At 33.1% G+C, this 19,343-nt stretch overlaps 1 protein-coding gene across 2 annotated transcripts in view; it reads left to right on the forward strand.

Annotated features, from left to right (window-relative positions):
• LOC118179772 (uncharacterized) overlaps window positions 1-19,343 on the forward strand; it is a 141,470-nt gene that overhangs the window by 66,189 nt on the left and 55,938 nt on the right. For both annotated transcript variants that reach the window (XM_085821746.1, XM_085821747.1), the window contains exon 2: window positions 1,539-2,307. In XM_085821746.1, coding sequence (XP_085677872.1) covers window positions 1,539-2,307 — 769 coding nt within the window. The remainder of the gene's footprint in view (window positions 1-1,538; window positions 2,308-19,343) is intronic.

The raw sequence follows: 19,343 nt of genomic DNA on the forward strand, positions 1-19,343 counted from the left end.
GGACTGTATTAACAAAAAAGGTAAAGAGAACTTACGTACGTCTCTTTGTTTACATGACAATTTTTAGAATGATGAAAATAACAGTGATTCCAGATGCATAAAACATAGTAAAACAAAAAACAATGATGCCACTGAAACTGCACATAATATTATGCTCGATTCTCAACAGCCTCCTTCAAGCATGAAAATAGTCATTGTTCATATAGATTAACCTTTACTTATTTGACAGTTTTTACACCAATCAACTTCTGGAAATGAAACTGAGGTGCTGGAAGCGCCTTCGTCAAAATGTCTGCTCGTTGTTCATTACTTCTGATATAGCCTAATTGAAAACGTCCCTTCGAGAACTCATCTTGCACAAACTTGTACCTTTGCTCAATGTGCTTTGTGCATGCATGGAACATTGGATTTTTGATGTACTTGATAGTACTCTGATTATCAATTTGTAGGATAGGCAATGAGACATTATTAGCTATCTCGTTGAACAAGCTCTTCAACCATATCGGATCTTTCGTAGCATCAGCTGCTGCCATGAACTCTGCCTGTGTCGTCGAATTGGATATGGCCTCCTGTAGCTTGCTTTGCCATGTAATTGCACCTCCACCATAGAAAGAAATAACACCTGTTCGAGACCTGCGTGTTTTTGCACAGCTGTTGTTATCTGCATCACTAAACAACATCAAACTTCTATCATCTTCATTACTGTACACAATGCCATGTCCTATGGTATTGCAAAGGTACCTTAATGTTGTCTGTATGATTTCCCAATCAATCTCTGTAGGATTGTTCAGCTTTCGAGACATCAAACTCACTGCGTAAGCAATATCCAGTCGTGTCCCCATCGCCAAGTACAGCAAACTGCCAACTACTGATCGGTATGGAATTTCACTGCTGAGTGAATATTTTTCAGTTTGTTTCATTTCCCCCTTTTTAATTACAATAATATTTTACAATATATATTGCACATACTTTCTTAATTTAAACTATATACCTAAGTCGTTTTTTCCATAGAAGGTTAACTTTGTGAAATATTTTTTTGCCATATGCACAATGTGTTAATGACGTAACCCCCAGTGTCCAACAAATTTTACTGTAATGCTCTTGTTATATTTCAGTGAGAATTTTTTTTTAATATTATAACTTGATTTTAAATTTAAAAAATATTATTTTCCATTAAAAGCTTGACACTAGGTTATGTATTTATTGCCTGCAGTTACCTTAATTGTGGCAGGAAGTGCAGAACTAGCCAAACATATAAAATTTTAACATGCATAAATTCAAGATAGATTTCTGCTAAATACTAAATTACACTTCAATTAGATGTTCACATGCACTGAATTGCATATAAAAACCTTGAGAGTTGTCTAAAATCTTTTATTGATTCTTTTTAGAAACATAAATTATCTGATCTGTTTCTGACAAATCTCATGTTACTGTTAAGATTATAGAGTATTTATAATTGTTGTATGTGTCACTTTTTTTTTTACTATATGATATAAATTTCAGTAATATTTAAAAATGGTTCTTGTTTTTTTCAGCATTGGTGGAAGCAACTTCAGCAGTGATCAAGGAAGTGTAGACTCTTGTAATTACAGCAGCCATGGCAGTGACAGTAACAGTGGATCAGCACCTTGCTCGCCTGAGGAGCCCGACAGATTTTCCAGAGCTGGCACACCTCAGCCCATGCCGCCCATACCTCCATCTTTGCAGGACGATAGTCAAAGTGAGGAAGATCAACCTTGCCAGATTGGACATCATAAACTGGATGTTAAGGATAATATGTGCACAGAATCAAGGACAGCAGTTGACGACTTTTGTGGTGGAAATGAAAGAGTGCATTTCTCTCAGCAAAAGTGTTCTGATAAAACAAAAAACAGGACTGATCCTGTTACAAGTCCCAAAGAAATGAAACATTTCTACCTCGAACAAAGTAGTTGCTCAGTGCCAAATTCCAAATATGAGCCATTCCAAAGAGCTAAATCTCTGAGTTATGTTCCTTCTCATGAGCAAACCAGTGATGGATCTTCCTCCAATAGTTCAAATAAAACTCTTGGACACAACAAAATGAGTGTGCATTCCGAACTTGCGTTCCCTTTTGTTAAGCAAAATAGCAGACAGCTTAATTTTCCTTCATGCAATAGTGCAAACCAGTCAAATTGTTCCTCCACTGAAATTCAACAGTGTAACTGGGTGGACTGCAAAATATGTGTGGAGGGAAATGCAGAACTAGTCGAACATATAAGATCTCAGCATGTCCAGACTCAAATGAATAAAGAAAGTTTTGTATGCCTTTGGGCTGGATGCAAGGTAATTAATTGAACATCCTTCATTAATAATTTAAATGTTATGAAAATATTTTTTTCAAAAATTTTGGTAATAAGTATAAAACAAAGCCGATGATTATTTCCCATTTTGAGTGCCAGATATGCCCGTTTAATTGTTAATATTTTTACGAAGTGTTTGGTTGCTATTGAGAATGTACTTAGCAACTTTTTTGCATGTTATTTGAAATGTTGTAGTTGTTTATTAGCTGGGTGCAAAGTGATTTTGTGATGGTGTAATCAAGGAATGTGCTAAATCGTCAAATATAGTGGTTTTATTAAACTAAGAGAGAAAGCAGAATAACATATTTGATCAGTGAACATTATCTGCCCCTCCAGTAAACAGGATTTTGTTGACTAATTTAGAACTATCTTAATCCTCTGACCGGCAAGGCTATATATACACGGTCAAAAGTCGTTAATTCGGACACCCATAATCCGGACCTCAAAGCTACAAACTTTCTGCGCATGCGTCAAAGCATAATGCGTTCATGCAGGCACATAGGCGTTTACGCATGAGCATATGCGTGTGCACATATGTTTACGCATGAGCATATGCGTGTGCACATATGTTTACGCATGCGCATTTAATGTATGACGGACGGTATAAGCTAAGCTAAAATTATCTAATTATCTATTTCAGTCAATGTTGCAGATTGTGTTGTTCCTTAATCTTCTAATTAGATCCAGCTTATTATTTTTTGCAGACTGTTAGAGCAATTTTATAAATAAAAATAAGCTTGACCTTTCGATTATGTCAAAAAGAATTTCCGATTCTGGAGCAGCCAAAGGATGTACAAAGCGAAAGCATGTTTCGATGTCCATCAAACAAAAAGTGGAATTGCTGCAAAAAATGGATAAAGGCATATCCTTTGTTTCTCTAACCATTCCAAAATCTGTTTATCAATTTCACGCTGCTCTGCGACGGAGGGGGGGGACGCGGCGCGCAATGTACTGGAAGTTGATCTGTCAGCACTATCCTTATCTTCAGAGCGTTAACGCATGTGCAGAAAGTTTGTGATGCAAAAGCAAAGTTTAAAGTTTATAAAATTAAACATTTAGCAGCAGTAGCAATAGAAGCTCCCTAAGATTATATGTTGTGCAGACATTGAAGACAATAAAAGGTTTCAAACTTAACCAATTTATTAACAATATATATATAAAAAAAATAAAAACACAATGAATAAATTTAAACAATATCAGAAACTTAAAAATTATAATATAACCATCATTATCAAAATTTCATATATTAAATAATATTTTTACCTGATCTCCAAAATACTGGCATTCAATACGCGAAAAACGTATCCTAAACAGAAATTATGCGGTTTTAAATGAAATTATCTACACTGTCAATAGATCCACGATTAATGATCAAAAAGCACCTGAAAATTAAATTAAGTCCTTGAGGGCGCTTAAATCCGGCCTAACTCTGCTTACTGTAGTTGAACAAAAGGAATCATAGCCCAGTAAAACATCGCTGCTAACTTATGTTAAATGCCGCCTTCATGAAGAACATGGATGTCGCCCATGGCAGTCACTCATCTTGTAGACAGTAACCAAGGAACTTATTCCGGAAAAGTCAACTTGTAGATGTTTTTATTTTATTCGGCTTGTAATTCCTTACTAAATGTAGTATTTCATCTCGATGTACTCCGTCTTTGATATGATTTAAATCAAATTCCATGTCATTATAAATATCACGAATACACATCAAATAGTTTTCTAGTTGCAATTTTCTAATTTCGACTATGCGTAATGTATGCTTTACGCATGCGCACGTTGAAAGAAATGTTTAATAAAGTAAACAAATAAATATTAAGCTTTTTTGGTAAATTTTGATACCCTTTAGATCATAATTGCTCTTTATTGCATAAATTACGGTTTTATATTTTTAATTTTATAATTTCTGCATGCCATCTTACCGGATTTAAACTGATGATCTGTAATCCGGAATTGCCGAAGTCCCGACGAGTCCTGATTAACGACTTTTAACTGTTATGTTATATATGTTACAGTAAAAATGATAAATCGGTGATTATATAAAATTACCGATGATTGTACATAATCACCACTGAATATGATAAATTATTTCATATTTATCAAATTTACCGGTTAGTTTATAAAAGCCCCAACTCGTAATGGGAAAAGTAATAAATTCGAATTATTTTGTGGAAATAAACCAAACCCATATTCTATGGGGGGGAATCATTTATTTGCGTTTAATAGAGTGCTGTTTTTTTTTTTTTTTGGAGTAGTTACTATTTAGAAAGATATTTTTTGGTTGGACAATATGACGTAAGAGACCACAAATTACATTTTTTTTTTTTTTTTTTTTTACAGTTAAAAAGTCAATAAATGGTTATTTTAGGTCACATATATTTATTTAGCCTGAACGAAATTTGAATAAGGGCCTGACGGGTGTTGTGAAATGAAAAAAAATGCAATTTACATGAGCTTGTACAAAACAGTTGCAGATAAAAAAAAGAAAAAAAAACTAAGCACATATTCTAGAGGGGGAGGAAAACATTTTTTCAAATAATATTAAATGCTATTACTACGAATTACTAAATATTTTAAGTTTACTTATTTAAGCATATTAGACTATTATGACATTTAGAATTAAAAAGTTTGCCAGATTTTTTACGTTTGCACTTATCACACTCGCATTATTCCTTACAAACACATCGCTGATATCCCTGACCTCCTGATAGAGATGTCTTTCTAACGCATTCTAGAAGTGGTATTGCTCAATCTGTAACATCGTCAAACAAAATAATTTTTTCTTCACAAATTGTGAATTGATTTCTGGTATACAACTGTGAAAGTCTTCCTTGTGTCGTTCCTAACTGATAAAACTCTTCATTTTGAACTTCTAATATCACTGCTAATAAATATCGGGGATCACTTCTTCCTCTGTCAACGTTTGGTATTCGTAGTTTCACTGTGTCACCAACTTTACCAGCAGGAAATTTAAGATTTTAAACTTTCAACATTTTCTTTGCATGTAATTCTAAACCTTCTTTAGCACTCATTCTATGTTTTCTTACTTGCTCTTGCCTGCATAAAATATCTGTCTGGATTAGAGCGATTGCTACTTCATTCTCTTTCTGAGTCTTAAAATTAACTTCAGATGGAGAGTCATTTTAAGATAGATCGTTATTGTCCATCTTAGAAACATTTTCTATTTTGCTATTGGTGTTTTCAGAAGCATTATTAACTGTCTTGATTAATACCTGAAGCTCTTCTTCAGTTCCAAGATGTTCGATAGGGTCATTCAGGAATGAAAACGTTTTCAAGCCAAATTTTACAGACGTCCCAAACATTGCTTTATAAGGAGAACACTTGATGCCTTCATGAAATGCTCTATTTTTCATAAGTTGCACAAAACGTAACCCTTTGGACCATTTACTGATGTGATTGCTTTCCAAGCAAGAACTTAGCATATTTTCGATATCCTGCACAATTTTCAGATCCGGCCACATTGCACAAGCTTCTTCTACGATTTTGTTACTAAACTCACGACCATTTGTCACTTTGCAATATGCTAAGAGCTCCAAATATAGTAAAAATATCAATTAGATGACATGCAACCTCTTCTGCACATTTGCTTTTTAGGGCACGCAACTGTACGAACTTCGTCAAGTGGTCTTGATAGATAAATGTAAACTTAAAGTATTTATCTGGTTGCGACTGCATGTCAGTTAGGTCCACCTGGTATCTTGAGTTCATCTCTTGAAAGACCATTGGCCTAACAATAAGTCCTTTCTTAGGAACTCGTTTTTTTTTTTTTTTTTAACAACTTTCACACAAATTTAAGTAACTCATGACTTCTTCGGTAGTAATGTTTTTGTACTTTTTTTGAAGATCTTTTAACATCCTGTTCCTACCACCATGGCCTATTGATAAGTGTACCTCATGAATTATGGTAAAAATTTCTTCAAAGTACACATAAAATCTAACATTGGAGATTCACGGGAAAGATAAGTTTTTCAACATTTCCTACTTTCATTACATCATATCTTTTTAGTCTCTGATAATCGGGGTTTTTTCCCACTACTTTTGTTTTTACTATTATTCACGTTTTTTAACAAATCATCATATCTTTCTTTCGTCAGAAAACCACTGTTTGTTTCCTTAGTATCCATAATATTAATTTGGAATTAAAACGCTCAAGCATACTAGCCATTATTCAATGTTTTATTTTTTACGAGAGGGTAGTGAAAAAATGAGAAACATGCAACGAAATGAGAACTACTTCTGAAATCACATGTTGATAGAAGCCAAGCAGTTGCGCAAACTGAATGAATTTTCGTAAAGTTAGTTACTTTTATCACATTCCTCATTATGAGTTGGAGATTTTATAAACTAACCAGTAATTTTGATAAATATGAAATAGAATTTTCCTAAACTTAGGGACTTTTGTCACATTCTTTATTGTGAGTTGGGGATTTTATAAACTAACCGGTAAATTTGATAAATATGAAATAATTTATCATATTTACCAAATTTAGTGGTGATTATCTATAATCACCGGTAATTTTATATAATCACTGAATTTATTACTTTTACCATAACCTATATATATATATATATATATATATACACAGTCTAGAGCATGTTTCATGATGTTTGTAAGAATGTGTATATATGTGCATATATATACATCTTGAAATATGTCCAAGAAATTAAGGTCAGTATACACTGACAGAAAAACAAAAATCCCAACACCAAGAAAAAATTATTGTAGAGTAATGAAATTTTGGCAATACATCTGTCTAGATAATGTATTTAATTGATGAAATTTTCAATATCGCAGGTTAATGGAAGTGCGAGAAGAGGCCATTTTAAATGTACAATGCTGGTACATTAATATCTGGTGTAAATGCTAGGATTTTGAATCCATGCATTGTGTAGTACTGAATGTCAGTTTGTGGGAGGGAGTTCCTTGTCTCTTGCACTTGGTCAGTCAATACAAGGACATTTAATGCTGGAGTTATCATCCAGTGTTGTCCCACATGTGCTTGATTGGAGAAAGATCTGGTGATCTAGCAGGCCAAGGCAATATGTCGATATTCTGTTGAGCATGTTGGGTTACAACAGTGGTATGAGGGTGAGTGCTATTCTCTTTGAAAATAGTCACTTGAATGCTGTTAATGAATGCTAGCAGAACAGGTTGAATCACTAGACTGATGTACACTGCTCAATAAACAAAATGGAACTGTTTTATATCTCCTGTTCTACTAGGCCGATTCACGAAATTCAAATTGCGTTCTTTACGTCTCGAAAGAGCGCCTTAGGATATATATTAGATTTATACATAACACTATTCTAACATGGGTATTTTGACACAAAATCGAACTTTTACTGAAATAACATACCATTTTTTTACATATTTTGATTCTATGACTCAAATTATGCCTAGATACTAAATTTTGTAAAATTTGGTGCGAAATTTACACAGAAATTCAACAGTTTATGTTGCCACTTTTTTTTTTTTTTTCAGTTGCGCCAAGAATAGTTCATTTGGCGAACTTCTTAATATATGACAACCTATTTTCATTTTCCTTTCTACCTCCTGCGTGAAAGGGGAAAAGTCATGATCCTTCCTTTTTTTCAGATAATGGTCTTTATATTATATTTTTAATTATAATTGTTATTATTTTAAGTATTTTTTCTTTTTCAAATTTCATTTTAATTGTTTAAGTTGCATGGTTTCTTTTGAATAACTGTTTTAAAAATTTCTATTTACTCATGCGAACTGTGTAGTTTAAATCAAAGGTGCATCATTTATTTATTTTTTTTTTCAAACAGTTTTCTTTATACTATATTTTTAGTCATAGTTACTATTTTAAATAATATTTATTTTTAGGTAATTTTTAAATTTTTAGACTTTTATTTTAATTGTTAGTGTTGCATTGTCTCTTCAGATAATTATTTTAAAATTTTATATTTATTCATTCAAACTGATCATTTTAAATATATTTATTAATATAAATTTTCCAGAATTTGATTTTATTTATTTGAATTGCTTTTCTTTCGGAAGAATACTTTGTAACCCAGATTACGATGCATTTGAAAACTGCATATATTAAAAGAGAAAATACAGTAAAGCACACTTAACACGCCTTTCAATGTTCTGTTCAGAAAAGATATATATAAATAAGAGAGATGTATAACTGAAATTTTAACTTAGGATGACTTGCATACACTGCTTTAAACAGTTTTATCATTGTGCCCATTGCTTTACACAATTTTATCCTTCCTTTGGTTTCTTAAAATGTTATTCATGTTTTAGTTAAATATTTTATTTTTGAAATCACAGGAATCAAATATCATAAGATTAAAAAGTTTTAAATTAAAAAAAATACAAATACTAAATTTTATGCAAAAATTTATTTTTTCTTCTCTTTTTCTTCAGATATTCTGCTTTATTCTTGCTCTTTTTCTTTAGGCATTCTACAAGTATGTTAAAAAGCATCCAACTTTTCAAAACATCTTGGTATTTCTGACAATCATTTTAAATAAAGTTATCGCCTTCCATTTCATAAAGGCCCACAAACGGCCAAGCAGTAAAGTCACTGAACACTGGTAGTTCACTCCGGGGTTCAAATCCCAGTAACCGGGCTGGTCGCATGGGTGTTTTCGTAGATTTTCTCATGTGTAATGTGTATGCCAGCTGGTTTCCCTTAAAAAGTTCTTCACGAAGGCATCCTTCCTTTTAGGCAGATAGCCCTGCTTTGTCATAACTTAATAGTCCAATTCAATCCATTTCATCAGTATTTTGTCGGAGCCTTCATCAGTCTTTAGAGGCTAAGCATTTGATGGTATGAGATGAAAGGAAAGATTGGTTTCATCAAGAGGTTTTGGTTTATTTAACTATGACAAAGCACACTAGGGCTCTCTGCATAAGGGGAAGGATGCCTTCATGGAGGACTTTCTAAGGAAAACTGGCTCATATACATGTTACACATGGGAAAAACCATGAAAACGCCCATGCAGCCAGCCCGTTCGCGGGATTCAAACCTTGGACCGACTTACCAGTGTTCACCGACTTTACCGCTCGGCCGCTGTTTCATTAGGAGGGGGAAAAAAATGTCTTTAGCTGACATCCACTTATACCACTGGATATACTCCTGAATCTTCAAATAATTCGACTGAGAAATCATGGGATTCTCTGTTTATGATACAATATGATGTTCTATAGTGTAATTTAAATTTATACAACCATATAGTCTAAAACCAGTCACTCTTCACTTTAATCTGCAATAATATCATTTTTGACTTTTCTGTTAACCACAAGCTCAATTGATGGTATTTGCGGGTTTGCACATCCAAGTGTTTTCTCTTTGAACAAACACCTAAATTCTTTGAAGTATCCTGAAAGTATATTCAAAAGCGTCCAACTTTTTTAAAACATCTTGGTATGTCTGACAGCCCTAATTTTCTTCTCCCTAATTTTCTTCTTTCCTCCTACAGATATTTTCAGTGCTCATACAAGAAAATTTAAGATTTTTCGATTGCTAGACTTCCATAAATTTTGCATTCTTGTCAGTTTTTTTAAAATATCAATTACATGAATTGTGTTTCAGCTGAAGACATGTTTTCATTTTCTAGTCATTTTAACTACATATAAAGTTTAAAGCGAAGTCCAAAGGATAAATATTTTATTTAAAAGATTTTTTGCTAAATGGCAGAGAAATAAAACAGTCCAGCAGTGTTTATTCTGTACCAACCGAGTGACCCGATTTTTATATCAGCTAAAATAGTCTAAATCATATTAAAGATCATGTTTTTTTATACAATCTATAATGCAAAAAAAAATTAGCTTCGTAAAACATTCTTTCTAAGAAGATTAATGTAAAATTTTATATTTATAATATACTTTTAAAGCTGGGACTTGAACCAAACTGTCAAACTTTTAATGTTTACTTTACATGGTGGTTATAATTTAAGTTCCACTTTGAAATGGTCATAAAAGGAAAACTACCAGACCAAATGTTATCAAACTTGGGAATTGTGTAAAGGAGGTTATGGGAATTTATTTTCCGGGGGGGGGGGGAAGAGTTAAAAAACTCACCACCAGGGAAAAAATGGCGCTGTGTGCAGTATTGTTAAATGAAATGAGACAAGAAAACATCAGTTTAAAATGTGTTTAATCGTTTCCGAAACGTGTTACAAAGTATGTTCGATGTAGTGTCCAGCATTTTCCGAAAGCAAGTTAGATTCTGTTACTGCATTCTCAACAGCAGCTCTTAGCATATCGGGAGTAATGTTACGGACATGTCAGTGTATCACATTTTTCATTTTTGCCAAATTGTTTAGATTATTATCATAAACAGTGCTTTTGAGATAACCCCATAGCCAAAAGTCACAGAGGTTGAGGTCTGGTGGGAAAAGAGGAAGTGTCGGCCTGTAAGACGTTCATTCGTGAAATGTTGCCTAAGTAACTGTGCGACACATATGAGGTGGGGCCCAGCCCTGCATAAAAATCATAGTATCTAAAATGCCACGTTACTGCAGTTCATGTATCACGAAACATTTTAACATTGACTCTTAAGCGAGCTGCAATCACAGTGGTCCAGCTGTCGACTGCTCTTCAGAGAAAAATGCTTCAGTTATGACACTAGCTGTCATTCAACACTAAACGGTGTGGAATGACTGCTATGCAATCGAATGCAGTAGGAGAATGCAATGGAACTAGATAGATAACATGAGGGATTTCTTTGGCCCAAATCAATTAAAAGCATTTCGAATCAGTATCTTCATGTTTTAGGGCCGAATTCACGCTTCAAAAATTACAAATTAGCGATCTGTAAGAAAACTATTTCCAGACTATAAGCACTTGTGCAAGTGATTTGTGATCTCACATTTTCTAATCACTAATTCATGGTTTTCACGGATGAATTTCTCCCTTACACGTATTGCGCACTCGACTTTTATCGAATTTAACACCTTTAAATAATAATTTGCTTACTTCAAAGTTTCTTAAGGGTATACAACATATTAAACCCGTGTAACAAAAGGTTAAGTTAGATACCAACCCATATTTCGTTTAACAATATTGCATACAGTGCCATTTCCCCCTGGTGGTAAGGTTTCAAACTTTCTTTTTTTCGCGGAAAATAAATTCCCATTGCCTCCTTTACACGGTTACCAAGTTTGATAGCATTTGATCCAGTAGTTTTCCTTTTATGACTGTTTCAAAGTGGAACTTTAATTTTAACCACCCTGTGTATTATTAAATTTTAATTTGAAGCTATGTGTTATATGTATACCATGCGTAAGTTTTTGGCTTTTATGGAAAAAATAAAGAATCAAAGCAAATATACTTAGGATAATGGACCAAAACTGAAAAAATTTCACTTCCCTCCAAAAATAAAATATTGAAAATTCGACCTTGAATTTATTGGATTACTCGAAATATTCAATTTGACTTATCGGTTGATCTTTACATTATGGTAACTTGGCGTTTTTTTGGCGAAAATTTGGCGACCAACTCTCCTACAGCAATCCTCTATTTTTTTTCCCCGCCGCCATTTTGTCCTCACGAAGTAAAGACATGTTTCTTTTCTTTTTATCTACTGAATACTTCTTCCAACAATCTACTAGCTGAATTACACTTATACTAGAAATTTTCTCTAACAAAACTGCTTAATCATGACAAATATTCACTGCAAAATTGGGAAAAAGTGCACAATACCATACTCCTTACGCGTTTTTCAAAATAACACATACGCATAAACCATGTACACGCCGACTTATTTTTACTTAAAAAAACATCCCAGAATTACACAAAAATGGCATTGCGCACACTCTTCACTATATCCATGTACACTGCTTTTTTCTCATAAATTAGAAAAATTTCACGAAAATACATGACAATTTTCTGAATCTTTAAACCCGGTAAAAAGAACATAAATGAAATTACCTGATCGCGAAAAAGTATTTACCCTTTCCAAATATGAACATTTCCACATATAAAATAAATAAAATATCCAAAAACCTCTAAATCATCTATTACATTATACACGTCACCAACGAATTCATACCGCAAGCATTACAAATACTTAGTATCAAAAATTTAAATTATTTCCATGCACGTTTACTTCAACTAAAACGTATACCAAATTCCTACAAACATAAAATTCACAAAATAACTATCATTTAATTAAAATATCACTAAACCATGTACACGTCGACTTATTTTTACTTAAAAAAACATCCCAGCATTGCACAAAAATGGCATTGCGCACACTCTTCACTATATCCATGTACACTGCTTTTTTCTCATAAATTAGAAAAATTTCACGAAAATACATGACAATTTTCTCAATCTTTAAACCCGGTAAAAAGAACATATATGAAATTACCTGATCACGAAAAAGTTTATACCCTTTCCAAATATGAACATTTCCACATATAAAATAAATAAAATATCCAAAAACTTTTACCTCTAAATCATCTATTATATTATACACGTCACCAATGAATTCATACCGCAAGAATTACAAATACTTAGTGTCAAATATTTAAATTATTTCCATGCACGTTTACCCAAATTACTTTACTTCCACCTTACATTTAGAACAATGCATAAAAATAATATCCTCAAATAATTAAAAATACTAACTTACCTATTCTTCTTCATAATCTTGATTACGTGTCCGATAAACTTTTCTTATTTCTGTTTCAGGATATTTAAAATCATACTTATAGTTCACACCAAGGTACCAAGTAAAATAAATAACTTAATAAAACATCTTTACTTCTGTCTCGCACAACCTTAAAGAAACACTTATTACCCCTTTCAGTCCCACTAAATACCCATTTTGAATTCACTTTAGTTAGGGCCATGGGATCCAAAAATTAACGAACACTGTTTCACACAACACAGAATAAAGGCAAATACAAAATTTCCAGATTTTTTCCCGATTTCCCCCCTTTTCCGATTAAAGAACCGTAATTCGTCTATTAATATCACATGACATATCACATGATCTCTCATTTCCCTCACACAAAATAATGCGTAATCGGAACTGAGTACTGCTCACATTATTACTAAAGTCCCAGGTAGTAACTTTATCACCTCTAAAATGTTGCCAAAGTACCAGTTACCATATTGTAAAGATCAGCCGACTTATCTTCTAAGTCCTAGTTCCGATAACAATTCCGTCAAAAATTCCAAATTACTGAAGCTGAAGTAAAAGGTTTCATATATATTCACTGTATGTTAATAAAGTAATCAGAGTGTAATAAAAATAGATTATAGAAGTTACGCTGATGCAACTTTTTGTCTGAATGCACAACATGTAATGGAAGAGAAGGTTTGTAGAGATCTGTTTTTGACATACCTCTAAAAGTAGATGTCGTACTCCTTTCGTCTCTTCAATGTCAAAAATCTTTCCTTTGAGAGGCAACTTTAGTTTTGGGGAAAGAAAAAAATCACAAGAAGAATGTGAAGAACATGTAGGAAGATTGAGCACACATACTTATTTTCGAAACACAAGCGGTTCTCTGATTGGTTATTGAATAATGAAAAGATGCATTGTCATGCAATACAAAACATTTGGAATACGTTCTGCTTAATTCACAGCCATTTACAAGTCAACTACTCGGGCAATTGTAGAATAGTTTTGATCCTGAGCTTGTGAGACAAACCTAATATCACTGGATTTAAACACTTCTTTAATCTTCTGAGAACATTCCTTCTTTAGCTCATGTTCCAAGAATACTGAAGTGAAGACGATTATTGCAAAAGAAATTGAATATTCGTTTGCACTACGGCTTGGTAGTTTACTGACGAGTTAACAAAACTTAAATTCTGCTTTTTTTTGCCTAAAAATGCAACAATATTTTAAATATTTACAAATAAAATATTTAATTGGAGCCTCATCAGTTGCCTAGCATTTGAAGATTGTTAAATACTAATTGTTTGTTGCAAAGTCTAACCCAGGCTGCATGGTTGGTTTTCGTTGTTTTCTAGGTTCTCTTTACAAAGGTTTTTTATGAAAGCATCTTAACCAAATAGCTCCCATGTTCTTTCTATGTTCAAATAACCAACTAACCTAGTTTAAGTACGATTTCCAAGTGAAGTTACTAGGAAAACCCGAATACTTATTAAAAATCATGTAGCTTGCCAATCGGGAGTAACATGAAAGATACAGTGTCAATAATTGAATTGCTGTTACGGTACACTGTTTCTAAACTTAGATAGTCATTCCTTAATTAAATATAATTGATTTGTAACTTCTACTAGAGCTGATGGTAAGAATTGAAGGGCGAATAAATAATATCTTTTGCAAGCTTGGTTAATATAAAATTAGAAATATTTGCATTCAGACAGAAAGTTTTTTCAAATATTTGCAATTTCTTTATAAGAAGGATTTATTAATAACTGTAATAATTACTTATTACATTGCTGATGATTAGAATTCAGTTCTTGACAATTACATTCTAAATTAGAATTTTAAGAATGTAATGAAAATACTGTACACAGAAAAATACATTTTAGGATAAAAAAAATTAGTCGATTTTTTATGTTTAAAACTTCTTAAATTAATGTAATAAACATCGTACACTCGTTGTTAATTGAATCCAGAATGTTGGGTGTCATTTATATAATTATTCTTACTTGTCCACAGAACCTGCTGACTTATCCAGTCTTTAAGTAGCTGCAGGTCATTTCTACATAACCATTGAACTTTCATTAATTTGGTCTGTAGAGGGTTGTATGTTTATATCATAATTTGACTTTTATAAAAATTATTACAGTCAAAAGTCGTTAATCCGGACTCGTCAGGACTTCGGCGATTCCGGATTATTGATTTTTCCGGATTATAGATCATCAGTTTAAATCTGGTAAGATGGCATGCAGAAATTATAAAATTAAAAATATGAAACCGTAATTTATGAAATAAAAAAAAATTATTATCTAAAGGGTATCAAAATTTACAAAAAAAAAGCTTAATATTTATTTGTTTACTTTATTAAACATTTCTTTCAATGGAAGTTGTTTAGTTGCTTCGTTTTTTATGTGATAATACATTCTCTTTAATTCTATAAACAGACATAATTTCTTGTTCAGTTACAAAGTTCCGCTGTTCAAGTCCTATAATTGCTGTGTCTAGCGACTAATTTGTCAATCGAAATTTTTTCATTTTCAATAACTTCTGTCACTTTCTTCGCTATCAGAAGCGAATTATAATGACGAGGAATTTGATTTAAATCATATCAAAGACAGAGTACATAGAGATGAAATACTACATTTAGTAAGGAATTCTAAGCCAAATAAAATAAAAAGATCTGCTCTAAAGATAAGGTTAGTGCTGACAGATCAACTTCCAATTCATTGCGCGCTGCTGCGTTAAAAATAAACAAAGTTTAGATAAACAAATGTTAAAGTTTAGATAAACAAAGGATATGCCTTTATCCATTTTTTGTAGCAATTCCACTTTTTGTTTAATGAACTTCGAAACATACTTTCGCTTTGTAGATCCTTTACATATTAATAAATATATATCAGAAATTCTATTTGACATAATCGAAAGTTCAAGCTTACTTTTATAAAATTGCTCTAATAGTCTGCAAAAAATAATAAGCCGGATCCAATTCGAAGACTGAGGAACAACACAATCTGCAACATTAACTGAAATAGATAATTAGATAATTTTAGCTTAGCTTATACTGTCCGTTATACATTAAACGCGCACTCGTAAACGTATTTTGCGCACGCGCACAAGCATATTCGCAGCCAAGCTTTGAGGTCCGAATTAACGACTTTTGACTGTGATGCTAAAGCAAAGTTTAAAGTTTAAAGAAATTAAACATTTAGCAGTAGTAGCAATGAAAGCTCCCTGAGATATGTTGTGCAGACATTGAAGACAATAAAAGATTTTGAACTTAACCAATTTATTAACAATATAATAAAGAATAAAAACACAAAAATAAATGTCAACAATATTAGAGTATTAGGAAAAATATAATATAATCATCATTCATCAAATATTTTTACCTGGTCTCCAAAACACTGGCATTCTATACAAACAAAAAATGTCCTAAACAGTGACTATGCGGCCTAAAAATAAAGCTGGCTACCCATTCAATAAGTCCATAATCAATGGTCAAGAGAAACACCTGAAAATTTAAATGAAGTTCTTGAAAACACTTAAAACCGGCCTAACTCCGTTTGCACAAGGAATCGCCATTCACGTATTTTTAATTCCGCCTTCATTGAAGAACATGGATGCCACCCACGGCAGTCACTCGAATGGTAGCCTCTGAAACCAAAGAACTTTATTCTGGAACCATCATCTCGCAAACCGGAATCAAGGCATTTTTATTCACTGGACTGCATGCATCCTTTTGAAGGGGCTGGAAACCGCTCATTCACTTGCCAGGAAACCAGGAACTAGAAGGGTTGAGCCAGAGCGACGCGAGATACTTATAGCAGAAGTAGGAATGACGTCATCTCACGGCAACCAATCAGCTATCGGCACGAATCGGCTTTTCAGATGACGTAACATCATGTTTCGTTTTTGCATCTCAATTAGGTTGAAACAGTCCGTTCTCAATGCAAACAGTGGCAGCAAGAAAAAGAAGTAGAAGTAACTACTATATTACATTAAAATAAGGACTAAACTAAATAAGCATTTCAAGGAGGAGAGATGATGCAGTAAAAGGTTTAAAAATAAGCTATATTTTCCAACAAATGCCCCCCACATCATCATCTCCGACCTGAAATAAAACCGAATACCAGTATCTTTACAAAATTCAAAACAAGAATAAATAAATATCACAATTTCATTCAGAAATTTTTTAAGAAAATTTTTCTTTGGGAAAATCTTATCCCATTATTGAAAAACTTTACCGTAGCAAGAAAGTCCAACATGTTACAGAACAATACAAAGACATATATATGATCACACGCTCAATACATTTACCCAGGGCCCTGGTCACTCATACAACATTCTACACTATACAATTTTACATTTACCTAATATCCATCATAATATGACTTATAACATATTTTCAAATTAAACAAAACTCTTAATTTAAATACACACAAAAACAAATTTCATAAGAAAATTGTTCCACAAAATCTTATCAGATTATGCTTAGTCAGCGGTTTTGTCATGGGATCAGCCAGATTATCTTTACTTGGGACATATTTTAAATCAAAAATTTCCCTGTTCAATAGATCACGAATGAAAAATAGTTTCACATCTATATGTTTTGTCCTTGAGTTTTCAATGGGTGATTTTGTAAAACATATAGCAGCCATGTTATCAGCAAACAATATTGGCCTCGAAACATAGTTACTTGCAATCTTAAACTGAATGCATTCATCCAAAACGTTTTTAAACCAAACTAATTCTTTTGCTGATTCAGTCATGGAGATAAATTCAGCCTCCATAGTAGATAAACTCACTCCCCTTTCTTTAAATGTACGCCAAGATACAGGTGATTCTCCCAACAAAGCTATTTGTCCACCAATAGACACCATATCATCCCTACTTGAAGCAAAATCCGAATCTGAATATATATTGAGCTTCAGTTCCTTGCATACTAGTTTGAGTTTGTGCTGTCTGGTATTGGAAACGTACCCTAAAAGTTTAAGTAATCCTTCCCAGTGAAACTTACCAGGATTGCTTTGGAACTGAGAAAATATATTAACAGCATAAGCTATATCCGGACGAGTACGATTGCAAAGAAACGAGAGACATCCCAAAACATTTCTATAAGGATAATTCATCATTTCAGTCGTTTCTTCTTGTGTACTGGGACTTTGAGACTTTGAGTATTTCACACCTTTAACTATTGGAAGGGAAGTAATTTGTATTTTAAAAGACTTAAATCGATCAACTATGTCTTTTATATATAATTGCTGATGAATTAAAACACTATTGTTCTCATATTCAAACTCCACACCCAGAAGCTTTCTTGTTTTACCTAAAATTTTCAAATCAAAATGTGAACTCAGGACTTTTAATATCCTTTTGGCTTGAACTTCACTTTTCCCAAACACAACTATATCATCAACATAAACCAACAGAATGACAAAATCTTTAAAATGATAGACACAATTACACCACTCAAACTTGATAAACCCTAGGTTACATAGTGTTCTATCCAACTCGTAGTACCATAATCGCCCACTCTGATGCAAACCATACAAGGCTCTATCTAAACGACACATAAAAGTTTCTTTATCTTGCTCCACAAAACCCTGAGGTTGGGACATGTAAATTTCCTCTGATAAAGGAGCATAGAGATAGGCACTTTTCACGTCACATTGTATATTTGCCCATCCAAGCTGTGCAACTAAAAGGGAGAAAAAGAGCCTTTTTACTGAAAAGTTGACTACAGGAGAGTAGGTTTCATCATAGGTATCGTATTTAATTTGCCGATAACCCTGAGCCACTAAACGAGCTTTAAAACGAACGATGTTTCCGAATTCATCACGTTTAATGTTAAAAATCCACCTGCAACCTAGTGGAGTCTTGTCTTTAGGAAGTGGAACAAGATGCCATACCTTATGCTTTCGCATGTTGGCCATTTCCTCTTCCATTGCCTCTATCCATTTAAGCTTTTCTGCAGATTTCATTGCCTGGTTATAAGTGTTTGGAATTGAAACATCTAGTCAGCTATCTCGGGTATACGACGTTGAAGGAGTACCAGTTGGGTCGATTTCACCACTATAAGTATTGCTTCCCTTGAAATCAAACAAGGTAGGATCATACTGAATATTATGTTCAGTGCAATACCTTTCTACATCATTTGGTGATCGTAGTCTTTGATTAGACCCCTTCTGAAAATAATACACATCCGTACGAGTGCCGTCTGGCCTTGGAACAGGTTTACGAAGCCAAGTTACTTGTCTCAATGTAGATTGAGTGTCAGTGCCAATAATAGAAGAAGGTACATTGGTGTCGGTTCTTTCCTCTATTTCAGGAAAATAGCCAACTGGAGTGTCAGTAGATTGGAACTCTACCCTTTCTTCAGATTCCAAATCAGGAAGGG

The sequence above is a fragment of the Stegodyphus dumicola genome, chromosome 8 (genome assembly GCF_044657685.1).
Source record: "Stegodyphus dumicola isolate Sdum_Otavi_A_Nest chromosome 8, ASM4465768v1".
NCBI classification, from domain to species: domain Eukaryota; kingdom Metazoa; phylum Arthropoda; class Arachnida; order Araneae; family Eresidae; genus Stegodyphus; species Stegodyphus dumicola.